Genomic DNA, 15,788 nt, shown 5'->3' on the forward strand with positions numbered 1-15,788 from the left:
CTTTCTCCTCCCACCACAACAGACTTACCAGCTGGAGGCAGCTGTGTCCAGCATGGTGTGGACTGCTGCCTATTTAGTCTATGGCTGAATCTCTGAATCAGCACTGAATCATTTCTGAATCGATTCGGGGGGCTTCCGATTCGAATGAGACCTTTTAATTGGTCTCCCGATTCAGTTCGGATTCGGAGATTCGGCTGCTGAATCGGGCCGAATCTCCTCCAAATTTGAATTGGCAACCAAGCTGTGCACAGCCTTATAAATCGGCCGGCTTCTGAGCTAACCTGCCCTGTGCAGCTTGTAATGGATTGGGTTTGATGCGTCTGGAAATAGCAAATAGGAAGGAAACAAATACAGATGCTGAGCATATAGATTCCAGCTTTTCCATCTATTCCAAGAGGGAGCTTCAGGTTTGTTGCTAACTAACAAATAATTCCTCTCCTGGAGTCATGCCTAATACAAGTACTATAACCTCACGATGTGCTGCAGCTTCCACTGAACTCGGCGATTATTAATTTGGCTACCATTCGCACACAGCCCTTAAAGACATGCTTCCCTGTTTTGTTGAGTAGATGCGGCTTTGCTGGGCTTTAAGTATTTGCAAAAGTTCTTCTGAAGTCAACATGAAGGAGAAATCGTTAAGGTTGCAGTTCACTTACGTGCATGCTTATTTTTCTGAACGGGAACTAGGAGCGCTATTGGTAGCATGCACTGAATTGCTGCTGTAAATCCCAGCACAGCTCTGTGTATCTGCAGAGTGTGTGTCTGTTGTGCAGTCACAGTAGCAATTGCAATATAATAGATAGAGATACCCATGTTAGTTTTTCGGAAGAGTAAACTAGCCCAACTTGTTGTCTGGAACTGCAGTATGGACGTACCCAAAAGGAAAGGCGCAAAAGATGCTCTTAGGCCAGCATTGCCTTAAGTGAATTTCAATTCTGGGCTCTTTAAAGCCCTTTTAAAAAGGCTTGACTTCCTGAAGTAGCTGAAGCCCCATTTTGCTGAGAGTTGTGTTCCTTTCAGACATCTCAGACTGAGTGCTCAAAAGGCAGTGCATCCAATAATACTCATCCCACCAGAGGATCTTGCCATGATTTATCGTTTAGAGCCTGACACAAATCAGCCCCAAATCGGCTCTTTCCCACCCTACTCTCCTAGCCTTCGGGTGTTTAAAATTTCCACGTAAACTTTGTGGGTAGACCTCATGCCTGCTGATTTCCTCCTCCTGCCCCCAGCTAGAAACAGCAAAGTTCAGGCACTGTCATATGAGTGGAAATTGGGCCGCCTTGTGGAAACTGGGCCTTCCCTGCAGTTAGTAGCCATTGGACCCAGCTCAGTACTTAGCTGTCTGCATGTCTCTTTGAGAAAATACACATTTGATTTCTTTCTAAGAAGGGTGTAAATCTGTCTCACTAGACATTAAGGACCCTGCAAGTTGTGTTCTTGTTCTTGGTGAGCGTTTTCAGTTCAGGGTCACTGGCTTTCTTTGATGCTATGGGAGAATAACAGCACAGAGCAGCAGTTATTCTATATATGGATGTTTTGCATTTTTCAGATGATTGAAACAAATGATATTTCAGAAGAAAAGATAAAAATGAAGCAGACCATGGAAGGTAATGAATTGAATTGTCCTAGTTCTGTTGAAGTACTTTGTTTCAAGTGATTATGTACCTTCCGCCTGTCTTTTGCTTTTTTGCTCTAGCAGAAACATCTCCCTGAAGAGGGCTTGGGGAGCCACCCGTCTGCATCTTGTAGATCACAATGGTTTTCTGGCTTTTGCATTTCCAGCACACCTGTCTGAGCAAGGACAGTGGAGTACTTGCATTATGCTTTCCTCCCCCACTGTAGACTAATATAGACTAGTATAATTACCATAATGTCGAGTAATATAAGCCAGCCCCGTGGTTTGGTGGAAGCAGTGCAGTTGACTAGAATAATTTGGTACGTGCCCTTTATCTTTCTGCAAATCCAGCAAGAGCCTGCAGCGAAACCCCAAAACTGGGTGCAGCTAAATCATGGATAAGGTGGTATTTGAGGATGGGTTGCAGGGTGGTTTCTCTCTGAAATGGACCAAGCTGCAGACCCAGATCTGAACAGCTTGAAGAAAAGCTGTTCTCAGCAATGGATGTGTACACGTTTGCGCTTGGTGCAAGTCTTGGCTAGGGAGCCCTCCGTGCAACCCTTTGCCTTCATTATATGTATGACTGGGCAAAGCACTTTCCAAAGGTGTAATCTCTCTCTCCCTCTCCCCTCCCCACTTTCTATTTATCAAAGATCTGCAAGACAAACTGAGTAAGAGAGACAAAGAGGTGTCCTCACTGGTCTCCCAGACCGAAACTCTAAGGGCCCAAGTAAGTGGTAAGTTTCCCTAATCCAGCGCTAGTGGGAACTTTATGGTCTTTGCAAGGAGAATCTGGGCTCATAGGCTAAAGCAATGTTGCAGTGTACGTGCGCATAAAACATGCAGTTACCCTGTAGCAGTGGATTGTTCTCAACGCTGCTCCAGAAGGACTCGGTGAATTCCATTGAAGTAATTCATATGTCAGGGGAAAATAGTCTGGCCGCAGGATCTTAACAAACTTGAGAAACCAATAAATAAATGCAGCTGGGTTTATCATTCTTGGAATCTCTGCTTAGACAGGTCATATCCTGGATATTGCCAAGTCCTTGTAACTTGTGGACTCTGGTGGCACTTGGCGGATGGCCGACCAGTGACGGGCTTGGAGGAATGGGCACTGAAAGAGGAAGCCACCAAAAAAGGGGTCCAAGCACAGACGGGTTGACAATTGTCCCGTATTGTTTTGCAGCACTGGAAAATAAAAGCAAATCTGCAGAGAAGAAGACAGATTCATTGTTGAAGGAGAAGAAAAGGTTGGAAACTGACCTGGATACCTTGTCCAGGAAAACCCATGATGCTTCAGGACAGTTGGTCCTGATTAGCCAGGAGCTACTCAAAAAAGAAAGGTCAGTCTTTCAGGAAGTAAATGCAGGGGCTGTAGTGTTACGGCCCTTTTGGAGGGCACTTGCATGTACAAAGACGCACCTCGGACGTAGCCGTAGGCAGCATGCCATTTGTTTCTCCGGGGGGGGGCACCTCATGTTGCCTCTTCAGGCAAAGCTGAGAGAAGTAGTTAAGAGATCTAAGGCTGCTTTCCCCCACCGTGCTCAATGGGCAGCTGAAAAAATGTTAGCCTCTGCTTCCTCCAGGAGCTTGAATGAGTTGCGGGCTTTATTACTGGAAGCCAATCGTCATTCGCCGGGACCGGAGAGAGACCTGAGCCGAGAGGTGCACAAAGCAGAGTGGAGGCTGAAGGAGCAGAAGCTCAAAGATGACATCAAGGGCCTGAGGGAGAAGCTGATAGTGCTGGTAAGGCCAATGCAAACCCAGCCTGGCTGGTTGGCACAGGAGGTTTAGAGGGCTCTGTGTCCCGGGTCCTGGCTTTCGTCATGCATCTCACACAGGGAACCTTCTTTACCTGTGCACATCAGCTTCGTGCAAGTAACACTGAATGGGGGATTGGCTCTTCCTCATTCACCAGCATTTGCACCTTCTCGCCCTCAAGCTTTTTGTTTTGTTTTTAAAGCTCTATGCCTAAAAACTATCCCATGGCTGATTCAAGGGAAGGGCCTCATTTCATCAGTATTGTCCACCCTCGGTGCTATATTCAAATATAATCCTAGAGCTAGCTCCATGCCAGACCGCAGCCAGCAATGCCAGCCGTACCTTGTCATGCATCCAAAGGTGCATCTCAAGCTGGTCCAGAGAGGTGATCCTCCCCCTCTGTGCAGCACTGGTCAGGCTGCAGCTGGAGTACCGCGTCCAGTTCTGGGCGCCGCACTTCGAGGGATGTGGCCAGCCTGGAGAGGGTCCAGAGGAGGCCACCCGCTTGGTGAGAGAGCAGCAGGACAACCCCTACGAGGAGAGACTGAGGGACCTGAACCTGTTCAGCCTCAGCAAAAGGAGGCTGAGGGGGACCTGGTGGCTGCCTGCAAACTCATCAGGGGAGATCAACAGCAAATAGGTGGTGCCCTTTTCTCCCCAGCACCACCTGGGGTGACGAGGAACAGTGGTAATAAGCTGATGGAGAATAGGTTTAGGTTGGAGATCAGAAGGTAATATTTTACAGTTAGGGTGGCCAAAATCTGGAACCAGCTTCCGAGGGAAGTGGTCCTTGCCCCTACCTTGGGCAAATTCAAGAGGGGGTTCGATGATCACCTGTCTGGGGTTGTGTGAACCCAGCATTCGTTCCTGCCTGTGGCAGGGGGTCAGGCTAGATGATCTGATCAGGTCCCTCCTGATCCTAGCTACTATGAAACTATGACTGGTAGAAACTTATTTGATTCAGTGGAAGCTGAGGTTCTGTCATAATCGCGTGCCTCCAGGTCCTGGGGCTCTCAGAGCAAATGCCAGCTACCACGATACTTGTAATAAAATCATGAGTTAGCCACACTCTTTCATCCTTGATGCTTACAGCTCTACATGCACTTATGGTGCTATATGAATCATAATAAAATCCACAAAACCAGAGCCTTAGGATCTATTTACCCTTTATCAACACCTATGCATGCATTCAGATTGTTTTGTAAAAAAAAAAAAGGGGGGGGGGGAATCCAGACTTCCCATTTTGAGCAAGAACTAGAGCTAACGTGTTTTCTATTCATCAAAACATGTCAGATTTCCTAAAACAGAATAGAAACAAAAAAAAAGGAATGGGGTGGGGGGAATCAAGAAATAAACAATAGGAGGAAACAAGCAGACTTGATAAGGCATGGGGGAAGGATAATGCTCCTGTTCTATTCATCTCAGAAAGAGCAGAGTTGACAAAAACAATAAATGAGACTCTTGATTGTTTTCCAGAACTAGGTTTTCTCCTGTGAAGTTGTTGCAGATTTCAGCACCCTCTCGTGGTGAAGACTTAAACACCTGACTCTCAAAGGCTGCCATGGAATTGCATCTGAGCTGTTCTTTGTTGCATTTAACACGCTTGCCTCTTTCCAAACCTCCCGTCTTCCCCAGTCTGTTATTGAAATCAGAATCTGGCACTAATGTGCTTTTCTCATAGTTCCTGTGTTCAGATGAGTCTAACCCGACTTTTTTTTTTTTTTTTTTTTTAAACCTTTGAACTCTCAAGGATAAAGAGAAGTCAGTAACAGACCAAAGGCGGTACTCCCTGATCGACCCGTCGTCGGAGTCGGAGGTTATCCGGCTGCAGCACCGGCTGGTCAGCACCGAGGACGTCCTGAGGAACGCGCTGGAGCAGGGGCACCAGATGGAGAAGCTCATGGAGGCCATGAGAATTTCTTCTGAGAAGACACAGGTAGAGCACTTCCTCCTGCACTCGCATGATGGGCTCTCGCACCACCCACGGCTATAAAATGGTTCTGTAGGAAGGGAGCCAGTAGGCAGCACAATTCCCTCTGACGTGCATCACAGGGACACTGCATGGCTACAGATGCTGTCCTTCAAATGAGGCCTAAAGCCAACCAAATGACCATCTGTGGGGTGTGAAAGACCCCACAGCACTCACTGCAAGAGCGGGTTTTAACCCCGGTGTCCTGAGCCCAATGACAACATAAGCAATTAGAGTCTACCTATTTCAATTTCCACGGCAATGAGAATAATGTAGGTAAGCTTAACGGTCTTCCCTATGCTGTAAATTTGGAGCTGCTGGAGGATTTTTAAATCTGTCACCCCAGAGATGTCTGCATTTCATTGCCTCAGATGGGAGCAAAGGTGTTTGTGTTACGTGTGTGCACACTTACTTATGCAATATACACCTAGTATCTAGAGAAGAGAATAATGGCCTAACAAGCTGTTCATTTCTAGCACTGCCAGAAGTAGGTTTTCAGCTGGTCTAATGCTGAGACGAGTGCTTTCTTTTCTTGTATTATATTTGATATTGGTTTCAGTGCAGCTGGAAGGCTCAGGCTGTCTTTCACCATTGTCAAGGTCCTTTAATATGATAAAGGGAAAGTGAAAATTGCAGCTTGATCTCATCCCTCCTCTGTCCTCCTCAGACTTCACCCCCTTGCAGTCTGTTTGTCCAAGCTTCGTGCCCTTCCTGTGAGTTGTTGGGGTTTTTTTGTTTTGTTTTTTCCTCCTGCTCTTTTGCCAGCTCTTGGTCTGGACTTCATTTGGGTGTTTTGTCAGACTTCAAATGCCCTGTGTCTCCAGTACCTGCCATAGTGTCCTCATGGTTGCCTCCAGCACATCCCTTGACTTCCCTGGGGAAATTTAGAACCGCTTCTAGCATCTCTTGCAGCTGCCTCTGAGAAAGTGGAGGCTGCGAGCGAGTTTAATTTATTTTAGCGTGCTGAGTCTCTCCTGTCCTTTACCCATATTTCTGAGAGCCTTCCAAGCCTTTCAAGGAAATGTGAAGTGTCCTCTTATTTCCATTTAAGCCCTTGTTTCATCTCTCTTGCTTTCCTAACTGTCCTTTTTTTCTCAAGTCTCCAGTCCCTTTGCATCTCATAGATGCAGTACCATGCTTTCCTGTGATGGTTTCCTCCCCTAATTTTTTGTTCCAAAAATATTTCTGTCTTGCAGCAAGCATATGCTGCAGACACCTCACCTTCAGGTGGATGCTTAATACTGTGTGGTATGAAGTAACAAGCCATGAGGCCCAGAGCCTAGCTGGGGTGATTCCTTTATCCTTTTCCATACTGTACTGTTTGTTACAAGACCTAACACATAATGGGAGGTCATCTGGACCTATGCATGTCCTGCATCTCTCCATAAGAGCAGAGCAAAATCTTCGAATGGAGGGTGAAGGGAGAGGGATAGCTTGTTCCCTAAATTTTTCTTTGTGTTTGAAATTTGTGGTTGTCATGTGTTGAAGCCCCATGTGTTGAGTCATGTGGTTGAGTCATGTGTTGAGCTAGGCACTGTGCAAAAACAAAACAAAAAATAGTCCCTTCCCTGAAGATCTCACCATCTTAAGCTGAAGACACAAGATTGAGTTCAGCTGACTTGTGCTGGATCCAAAAATGCAATGAAAGGAGCTGCCTGTTGGGTGACTTGGAGCCCTAGCTTTTTGTTCTGCGCCATGTGGCATGCCTGTAGTTGTGTGCTGGGGTCTGTGGCATAATGCAGTCCTGGAGGAGTGTCTAATGATGCATTAACTTTCCCTGGAATTGGTGTGCGTGTGATTTGTGTATATCATGATGGACTCTACTGCACTTCAGTAGAGAAAGGGGTATTGCCTCAGGAGCTAATACTTAGCTTTGCTGTGATAAAATGTGACCAGAAAGACTGCTGCTTCTCCAGAGGTGGTCCGAAAATAAGTCACTCCTTTCCTGAAAGGACAAAGCCCTGAATTTCTGCATATGGACTGATTGAGAGCACTTTTCCACAGTACAGAACTGAGGCCCAAAGGGGTAAAGGGCCAGATTTTTAATGGTATCGAAGCTCCCATGGATTTCAATGGCTTGCTCAGTGTGGGCAGGGTTCAATTCCAAGCCTGCAGTGCTTTAGCACAGTGTCCGAGTTGCACACCCGTCCTTCCTCTTCCTGAGGGAGGGAAGTCAATGGGTACTTGCTTAATTAAGACCTTCAGGATGAGGATTTTGGCCCCTTAAAAGGAGGCTTGTGCTAGTCTGTCACATTGTGATACAATCTGGAGCTTCTCTTGAAGCCCAGGGTCAGAGCAAGCCCGTTCTTCCCACTTCTTCTGCCTTGCAGGCAGTACCAGACTCCTCTTCCACCCCTCAGACAGCAACCACCATTGTGTAGGGAGCTGCTTGGTGCCCTTTTCCCATTGTCCCCCAAGCCTGTCCTCTGCCGTGTTTGGAAGAAGGACCTTTCTATTTACACTGGATGCTGCTGCTCTCCCCTTAAAGGTCTTATCAGCCGGTGTGCTCTGGGTTCCCTAGATAAGCATGGCTGGCCTCACTGTTAGTTAAAGACTTACAGGAGCTGAGACCTAATAGTGCTATCTGTCTCTGTCAAGTAATTGGCACTTCCCTGCTGCCGTGGCTGTGACTACAGCTGTGCGAGGTATCAGCTCAGTAATAATAATAAAAAAAAAAAAAAATCTCCACGTCCGCCATGTCTTTGGAGACGCTGATCTCACAGCCTTGCAGGAAATGACAAGGATTTGGCACTTGCGCTTGTTCTCAAAGAATTTGTAATAATTGCTCCGGGAGATTTTATTTAGTTTCCAGCAAATTATGCCACAGTTTTATTCGGTCCCCGTGACCTTGTACTCAGCAGAGCTCGCGTCAAATTTCTAGCGTCTGATGACTCTCCAGGCACAATCGTGGTGTCTTCTGCAGCGTGGAAGATGCAGTGTATTGTAGAAAATTGGAATGGCTAGGAAATGCAGGGCTGAAACACCCCAGGACCAAGCTGCTGCTCTGAGATGATGCGTTACCATGTGAGAGGTAATGCCCAGCCAGCCAGGATGCATTGGTGAGCAAATATCCCCTTTAACAAAAAAAACCCACAAAACAAACAACCAAGGCTCAGCCCTAAATGTCTAAGGTCCAGGCTTCCCAAATTTAAATTCAGCCTCCATCCCCTCTGTGCTAGGCCTGTACTAAATGGCTCAGTAGCATCAATAAGTTGTACTGAGATTAGAAGCTGGGGTGTAGATGGAGCTCCCCGTTACATAACATCCTAGGTAAGGTACAGAATTGGCTATACCTTCCACCATCACTGGTCTCAGTGATTCACCCTTGCTAAACTGAACAGCTGTGGATGCAGTAAGTGTAGATGGGGACCCTGAATGGCAGCTGGCATGTCATTCTGCGCTTCGGTGGCTGCCTTACCTCGCTGCCTGCTGGTGATATTGCTGTTGCAGAACTTGAAGGACTCTGTACCATCACCACTGGAGGAAATGTATCAATGTGAGCTGCCAACATGAATTATCTTGGCAAGAAGAAAGTGGTTTCGGCTCTGGGGATCTGGCCATGACAAAGTCAGGAGCCGCTTGCCAGGAGTGCCAGGGCTTTTATGTTCTCATTTTCCAAGAGCAGAGCAACTGTAGTGAACGCTAAATCCATCCGGGGGGACTAGCTTGCTCTTTTTGGAGGTTGCTGCTTGTGGGGAAGTATTGGGGTTTGATGCTTTCTGCCTTCAGTCAAGTTTTCCCCTGTTCTCTGTTACAGACCATTGGGAACGCTGCCTCTGCTAACGGGATCCATCAGCAGGATAAGTCCCACAAGCAAGAAGTAGGTTATGCAGTGCCATTAAAATATATTTGTACCTCTGCATGTATGATCTATTCTGTAGGACCCCCCACAGTGCTGGTTTCAGGCCTTGGGCTGAGGACACCCATGGGAGCAGAGCTTGTCCATCATGTTGCACAGTGAGAACAATGAGTTTTGCATAACGCTTCTCCGCAAGTGTGGGTGAAACACTTCCCTCCAGCAACTGCAGCTACAGCTGAGCCTGGCCAGGAGGTCAAAGTACAGATGTCAGCTGTCACTGGAGATGTGGCTCACCATGACCCTGGAGCCTCTGCTTACCTTGCAAATGAAAAAGGAATAGAGAAAGGAATTGGTCTTTTCTTCAGGGTTTTGGGTTACTGATTGCGGGTGGTGGGGGGAGACCCAGATGAGCATTCATATCCCCTTCTCTCTTTCTCTCTCGTTCTCTCCCCCATGCATTTGAGCATGAGTTAGACCCTTCTCACGTTGATCAGTTCTCTCCCCCGTCCCCTCTGAAGCCTGTGGTGTGGTTCAGGATATGCACTGTCCTGGTGACACTTGCCCTCCTACCCTCTCATGCTTTCTCAGGGCTTGGTCTCTGAATTTTGTTTCCTCCCAGGTACCTCAGTCAGGCTGGGGGGCAGGAGATGGTGTGGTCTAGTGTCCAGAGCTCTGGCCTGGGATCTGTAGGATTTGAATTCCATCTCTGTCCCTGGCCTGGTGGGTGACCAGGTCATTTCACTGCTCGGTGCCTTGGCTTCACAGGGAGAGAGATACCAGCCCTCCTCTGTAAAGTGCTTTGAGATCTTACTAGTGAAAAGAACCTAAGAGTCATTAGTTCAGATCGTGGCTGTTCTCCCTTGGCTGTAGATAACTTGCAGCCATCCCTCCATTTCCAGCTCCCTCTTTGAGGCAAAAAAGTTTGTGAGCTATTATAATACCCCTGACCTCTCCTGATCACTTTCTCCTCTAACACAATCTCCTTTCTTCCAGGAGAAGCTCTGATAGAGAACGGGGCGGAGAGGACCATTTCATGCCAGTATCAGCTCCTGTGCATGGACAGGACGAGGGATGCCACATCTGGCTCAAGCACCTCCTAAGGACCAGTCACAGTATTTTTACTTTACAGACAGGACAGTGCTTATAATGTACTAACTGACACAAGTAGGACAATCCCCTGATCCAAATTTTCCAAGATGAGCATCATTCCAGAACGGGGCATGGGGATGTCCCTGTGTAAAGGTACCCTTGTTTTGGTTTCTTATGGTTTGGACTGTGGCATCGGCATTGGCCAAAGGAGACCAGTGCTGTTAGTCCCACCTGGATGGGATGGCATGGCCTGGCTGACAGCTGACTGACATGCTGGCTGGAACATCATTGGTGACTCCTTGTAACCCCAGAGGAACAGTGAAGGGATTTGCTTGTGGCACTAAGAAACTCCTGAGCATACTCCCACGGGCTGCACGCACGCCAGTTGTCTCTCTCTTTCCACCTTTTCCACCCACCCCCATATTCTGAAGAACTACACAGGTGAGGGAAAACCCCAGGGCTGAGTCCACTCCCACTGAAGAAAAAGAGCTAGTGGGGAACGCTGCTGCCTCTCCTGCATGGAAGATGCTTTGACTTCAGACCATAGAGACTCTGCTTTCTCTTTCCTGATGGTGTGTCGTGCTCAACCTGATTTGAGGAGACGCTGAATTCAGTTCAAGTCGCTGGCTGCTGTCTAGGAGTCGGTGTTTATGAGGGGGGAGTGCCTCTCAGCTTTGCTCAGTCTGTCTCTGCACTGAGAGGTCCCTTAGCAGGGCCCAGAGGCAGGAGCACAGTGGTACATGGGTGTGCTGGGTGCTCTTTAGATGTGCAATGCAAAGCTTCCTTCCGTGTGGCAAGCAGCGACTTGATTCAGTCTCCTGAACTGCATGGCAGGAAATTCCCTACACTTCCACTGATCTGAGGACATGTGTTGGGCGTAGTCATGTCAAGCAGACATCTCAAACCCCTTTCCTTCTACTATCCACACAACTCCAACCAATACATATAAGGACAGGGCTTGCATAATATTAAGTTAAATTTGTGTGTCCCCCAACCATCCCCCATAGCTGGTTTAGGCCCTCCAGCAAAGTCTTCCCAGGAGTTCAGAGGAGAGGACAGGCCTCGTGCTGCTGGAGCCTTCTGGCCAAGGGTGTATTGTCTAAAGGCCTTGAACCCAAGGCCTTGTGTAGAGCAGTTCTCCAGCTGTGACTGATTTCTGTTCTTCCCCATATCTGGTGGTCACGTCAAATTTTCTCTCCTGGACACAGTGGGAGGTCTGGGCTGCTGGATTGTGCCCCACAAGATGCATTGAGAATCAGTGTTACTGTAAGGGCCTCTAGGACCCTGCAAGCCCAGCTGAGTTTCCAGGTTGGCAGATGGTACCCACTGCGATCACGTGTGCAGAGAACTAGTCATATGCGGATCCTTTTGCTCGCGTCTCAGTAAGCGTTTGAGCCTTGTGCAGGGGGGTGAATACATTCCAAGGGCTATATTCTAGTTTCATTCTTTGCACTAACTTCCCACTGGACTCGGGTGGAATGAGGGTAAAATATGGCCCGAAGCGTTTAAGACAAAGCTTCCCTGTTCTCGGCAAATCCAAGGGATTACTCGTCATTCAGTGCTTTGGAAACCCAGTGAGCGGCACTTAGTCTCGGTTCTTCCAGATCCCTACTGTTTCAGTATGATGGGAATAGCTGTGAACAGAGGCAGGGCGTGCACTGATGCAGCACAACAGCAAGGGAGAAGCTAATTAGTAATAGGAAATCTCCTGGCTCCCCTGGGTGATCTTTAGGTTTGCCTGCAGTAGAGGGCTGCTGCTGCCTTAGGTTTGCCAACAGAGCTATGGTGGCAGGGTCACTTTGTGCAGATTGGTGTAGCAGCAAAAGGGTGTGCGGGCTGTTACGCTATCTTCCCAAATGACAGAATTCAAGTAGATGACAGGCCTTTTCTGTCAGCTTAGCAGTGCCCACCCCAAGGGCTTTGTGGGCACAACAGTATCAGTTTGGGGACTCAATTTCGTCCCCTCAGGAAGCCAGCATAGCTCAGATGGCACAATGTTATGGTGTAGACTAAGCCATAGAAAGCAACAGCTCTTCTTGTTCTGCTTTTCCCCCAACTTTTTATGGAATCAGCAGGGGAAGATCCTGGTTGGAGGTGCACATTTCTAGTTGCTTCCCATTTCTCTGGCATGGCGGCATTTTGGCCGTCTTTCTTGGAGTGCGACAAATGATGCAAGCCTCCTGATCAGTTTGGCTCCTTCTCCATGTTGTTTTCTGACCTTCCTGGAACATCTGGATCAAAATCTCTTCTTTTCCAGCTTCAACCCTCTACTCTGTGTGCACTGCTTGTTCAGTGCATGGGATCCCTGTAATGGGATGGGGATCCCAGCGGGGCATATGGAGAGGAAGCCCGACATAGAGAGCAAGTCTGGTGTGGTCCTGAGTTCGGGAGCGAAGCACCGTTCCACTGGCTCCCTACAGAGCGGTGCCATCTTATTCAGGCTAGGAACATCGATCTTCCTTTCCTTGTACAATTTTCTTCAGCCTGTTTCTGGTGATTCTTAAATTCTTCAGCAGCAAAGTGCTGGGCAGCAATTGGGAAAGGTCAGAGCCTCACGGTTGCCCTCACTGAGGTGGTCACCGAGTCTCTTGCTGGGCTGTGAGACAGACCCGGGCTGCCTTCGCCTGCTGGGATATCTGCTGAAATGGGGGTTGAGATGAGAAGGGGTATCGGGGAGCTGAGATGCAGCCTCTACTTGGGGAACAAATGGGATGGGTGAGCGAAGAAGAATTAAGGTAAGATGAGGTCTGAGCAATGCCAGGCAGTTGCAGAGAAGATTAGCACACGAGCTGTTCTCTAATGCTTGTATTTGCAGAGCCCAGGGGGCATAGGAACCAAAACTGCACTGACCCCCAATCCATCATCTGAGAAATCCCAGGGTGACAGTGTTTAGTATCATGCCAAGAATAATGAACAAGCCGGAGCTAACTGCCACGTTGAGATGGCATTTTTCAAAGAGCTCGGGACTGGCCTTACTCTGCCCATTGAAGTCGGGGCAAAACTCCTGGGGACTTGAGCAGAGTCGGGACAGGACTGAGTGTTTCTGCAAATGGCTCCCGGAGGTTTGAGACCAGGCCTGGGACAGACTATTCTGACATGTGCGCACAGAGGGTCCTGGCCCTTCCCAAACTGGAGGTTGGGGTCCGTCTCATTGTTTATCTGCTTTCTGGCGAGTTTTCTTGTAGCCGGGGAATCCTCATCTCTGCCTAGCTTCTTGCTCCCCCCTCAGGCTGGGGACACAGAGGCACTGCAGAGCTCTCTGCTCCATGGCCTGAAATGCTGGTGGCTTAAATGGGACAGAACTCCACTGAAGCCAGTGGTGTCACCAATTTGCACCATTGGGGAGCTTGGCCATGGGCCCTCAGCCAGGAGCCCCCTCCAGCAGCCCCTGAGACGGTCGAGTTGCAGGAAGTGCAGCAGTTGGCTCTGAATCTTCTCCGGCTGCGAATATTCACGTTGCTCCCCAGGGCATGGCTGATCACTGCCGCCTCCCTGCAAGGGGAGATTTAGCTTCTGGTGGAAAGGCCCCAGTGCTTTCACTGGGGAGTAGTGTGCCACCCCCCAAGCTCCGAGCTGGTCCTTTTGAAAGACATTTCTGAGCAAAGGGATCAGCACCTTGGAGTGAGCCAGTTCCCTTGGGACATGGCCAGTGCCACCCTGGGCTCTGTGCCAGCCACGTGGCAGGAGCTCTCTGCGTCCTCACCTTGCTCTCCAGCAAGGAGAGACAAACACCCTTGCTCAGGAGAGCTCAGGCAGCAGGAGATGCATGCTTCAGGGCCGTGGGGCTCTGTGTAGGGCACGAACCCCCACAGTGCCGAGGGCCCACCACAAGGCCTGTCTGAGTATCCTTGTCCCAGCTGCCAGAGACCAAATTAGGGGCAATTTATAAGCTTATTGGGGGCTATTTATAAGCTTATTGCTATATTTGCCTATTAACCCAGGTATATAAAGGACTTGACAGTCTTTTGCCTCACTGGCAGAATTACTGGGGGGAGACTGTCAAAGGTGCTGAAAGCTTTTATGCTTCCAGTGCCCTCTGACAGTCAGTAGGGCATGGGAGACCAGCTCCCATCTGTGCCTTTTAAAAACTTGCCCTGACAATAATAAACTCTTCAGATTCAAGGCAGGGTCTCTCCTGTGACCCCTCCATGGTCTCCGCTGTAGGCTCCGTGTCCGATTCGTGCCTGGTACCGGGTACAGAAGGCCGCTTGGCAGCTGCAGAATGAGGCCGGTGGGAAGGAGCAACTTTCCCCTTCAACCAAGGGTGTTGAGTGCGAGTTATATGCATGCAAGGTCAATGCTGAGCAGTCCTCTGGCCCAGTCAGTGCACCCATCCCAGTCACAGGTGTGGCTTGTGCTGAACCTATATGAACCTTGATCTTGCCTGGTTGAAATTCAGCCTTTCTATCCATTGCATTACTTCACTGGCTGGTAAAAGGGTTTATTGGTTTGGGGTCCCCCCCCGCGCACACTTTTTGTAGAAATAAAGTCTCCAGGCCAGCTGGGCAATCTCTTCCAGATCAAGATTAACAATTTCTACCCAGCCCTCCTGGCTAAAGAAAATCCCTAGAGGTGTTTGGGGGGCAATGCTGGCTTTTATCCCTTCTTGCCAGGTTCAGAAAACTGGAGCAGACGCACAATACTATGCTAATGCCATACTTAGCTATGGGTGCTAAATTTCTAGCCAAGTCATAACAGCTACTGCCCACCACCTCCACCTCTGATCAGTTCCTTTGGCTTTCAGTAGATATGCATGATGGTTTCATTTAAACAAACCAACAGATGCAAATGGAGCCGTAACAATCTTAACAAAGTTTCCAGTACTGCATTGTCATGGCAGCTTTTAGCAGTTCAACACTATGGCATAGGGAATTATTAATCCACTAAAATCCTATAGGCCTATTGTAAGTTACCAGAATAAAGACGATACTAGATGTATAAATGGATGATAACCTTTTACCCGTACAGTATGTATTACGATTTTGTAGCTTAGTCATTTTTTGGCTATCTGATTTTGTTAGTATGATAAAAACAAAAAAACAAAAAAAAGAAGAAAATGGTTTGACTGCTAATGTCTATTTTGTTTTTTGATTCTTCATTTTTTTTTTCCTTCCTCTGTACAAACTCTGTACAAATCTGAGTCTAAGTGTAACTACTCCAGATATGTATTCATGTACCACGGACCCCACCCCTGGCTTGCTAAAGTGTGGTGAGCTCATCCTAAAATAATAAAACGTGTGGCTAAAGTCGGGCACCACAGTATGCTGCTATCCCTTCTCTTCCATCCAGCAGGGCAAAGGCCCAGGTGGCGGTGATGACCCTTGGAGATGCCGTTTGCTTGCTGGTAATGGGAAGTTTCTCCCCTAGTTAGTGGGTGAACCACAGTGAGCACTGGAAAACGGTGAACATATGCACAGAGCGGTAGGCCTGGTAACCAAAGCCACTGATTTCAGAGTCAAATTCAAGTGGAAGAATTTATGGGCTTGAGCACTGAGATACTGGATGAGGCTTTATGGCTTGTCCCATGCAGGAGATTAAACAGACTGATCCCT

The 15,788-nt window shown here is 48.3% G+C and overlaps 1 protein-coding gene across 2 annotated transcripts in view; it reads left to right on the forward strand.

The window, feature by feature from the left end:
* Window positions 1-15,493, forward strand: part of CLIP2 (CAP-Gly domain containing linker protein 2) — a 113,618-nt gene extending 98,125 nt beyond the window's left edge. For both annotated transcript variants that reach the window (XM_019545467.1, XM_019545468.1), the window contains 7 exons: window positions 1,553-1,610; window positions 2,272-2,355; window positions 2,805-2,961; window positions 3,205-3,364; window positions 5,130-5,315; window positions 9,106-9,168; window positions 10,141-15,493. In XM_019545467.1, coding sequence (XP_019401012.1) covers window positions 1,553-1,610; window positions 2,272-2,355; window positions 2,805-2,961; window positions 3,205-3,364; window positions 5,130-5,315; window positions 9,106-9,168; window positions 10,141-10,152 — 720 coding nt within the window. In that variant the 3' untranslated portion in view covers window positions 10,153-15,493. The remainder of the gene's footprint in view (window positions 1-1,552; window positions 1,611-2,271; window positions 2,356-2,804; window positions 2,962-3,204; window positions 3,365-5,129; window positions 5,316-9,105; window positions 9,169-10,140) is intronic.
* Window positions 15,494-15,788: the final 295 nt, after the last annotated feature.

The sequence above is a fragment of the Crocodylus porosus genome, unplaced genomic scaffold, assembly GCF_001723895.1.
Source record: "Crocodylus porosus isolate Cpor-Errol unplaced genomic scaffold, CroPor_comp1, whole genome shotgun sequence".
Taxonomy (NCBI): Eukaryota; Metazoa; Chordata; order Crocodylia; family Crocodylidae; genus Crocodylus; species Crocodylus porosus.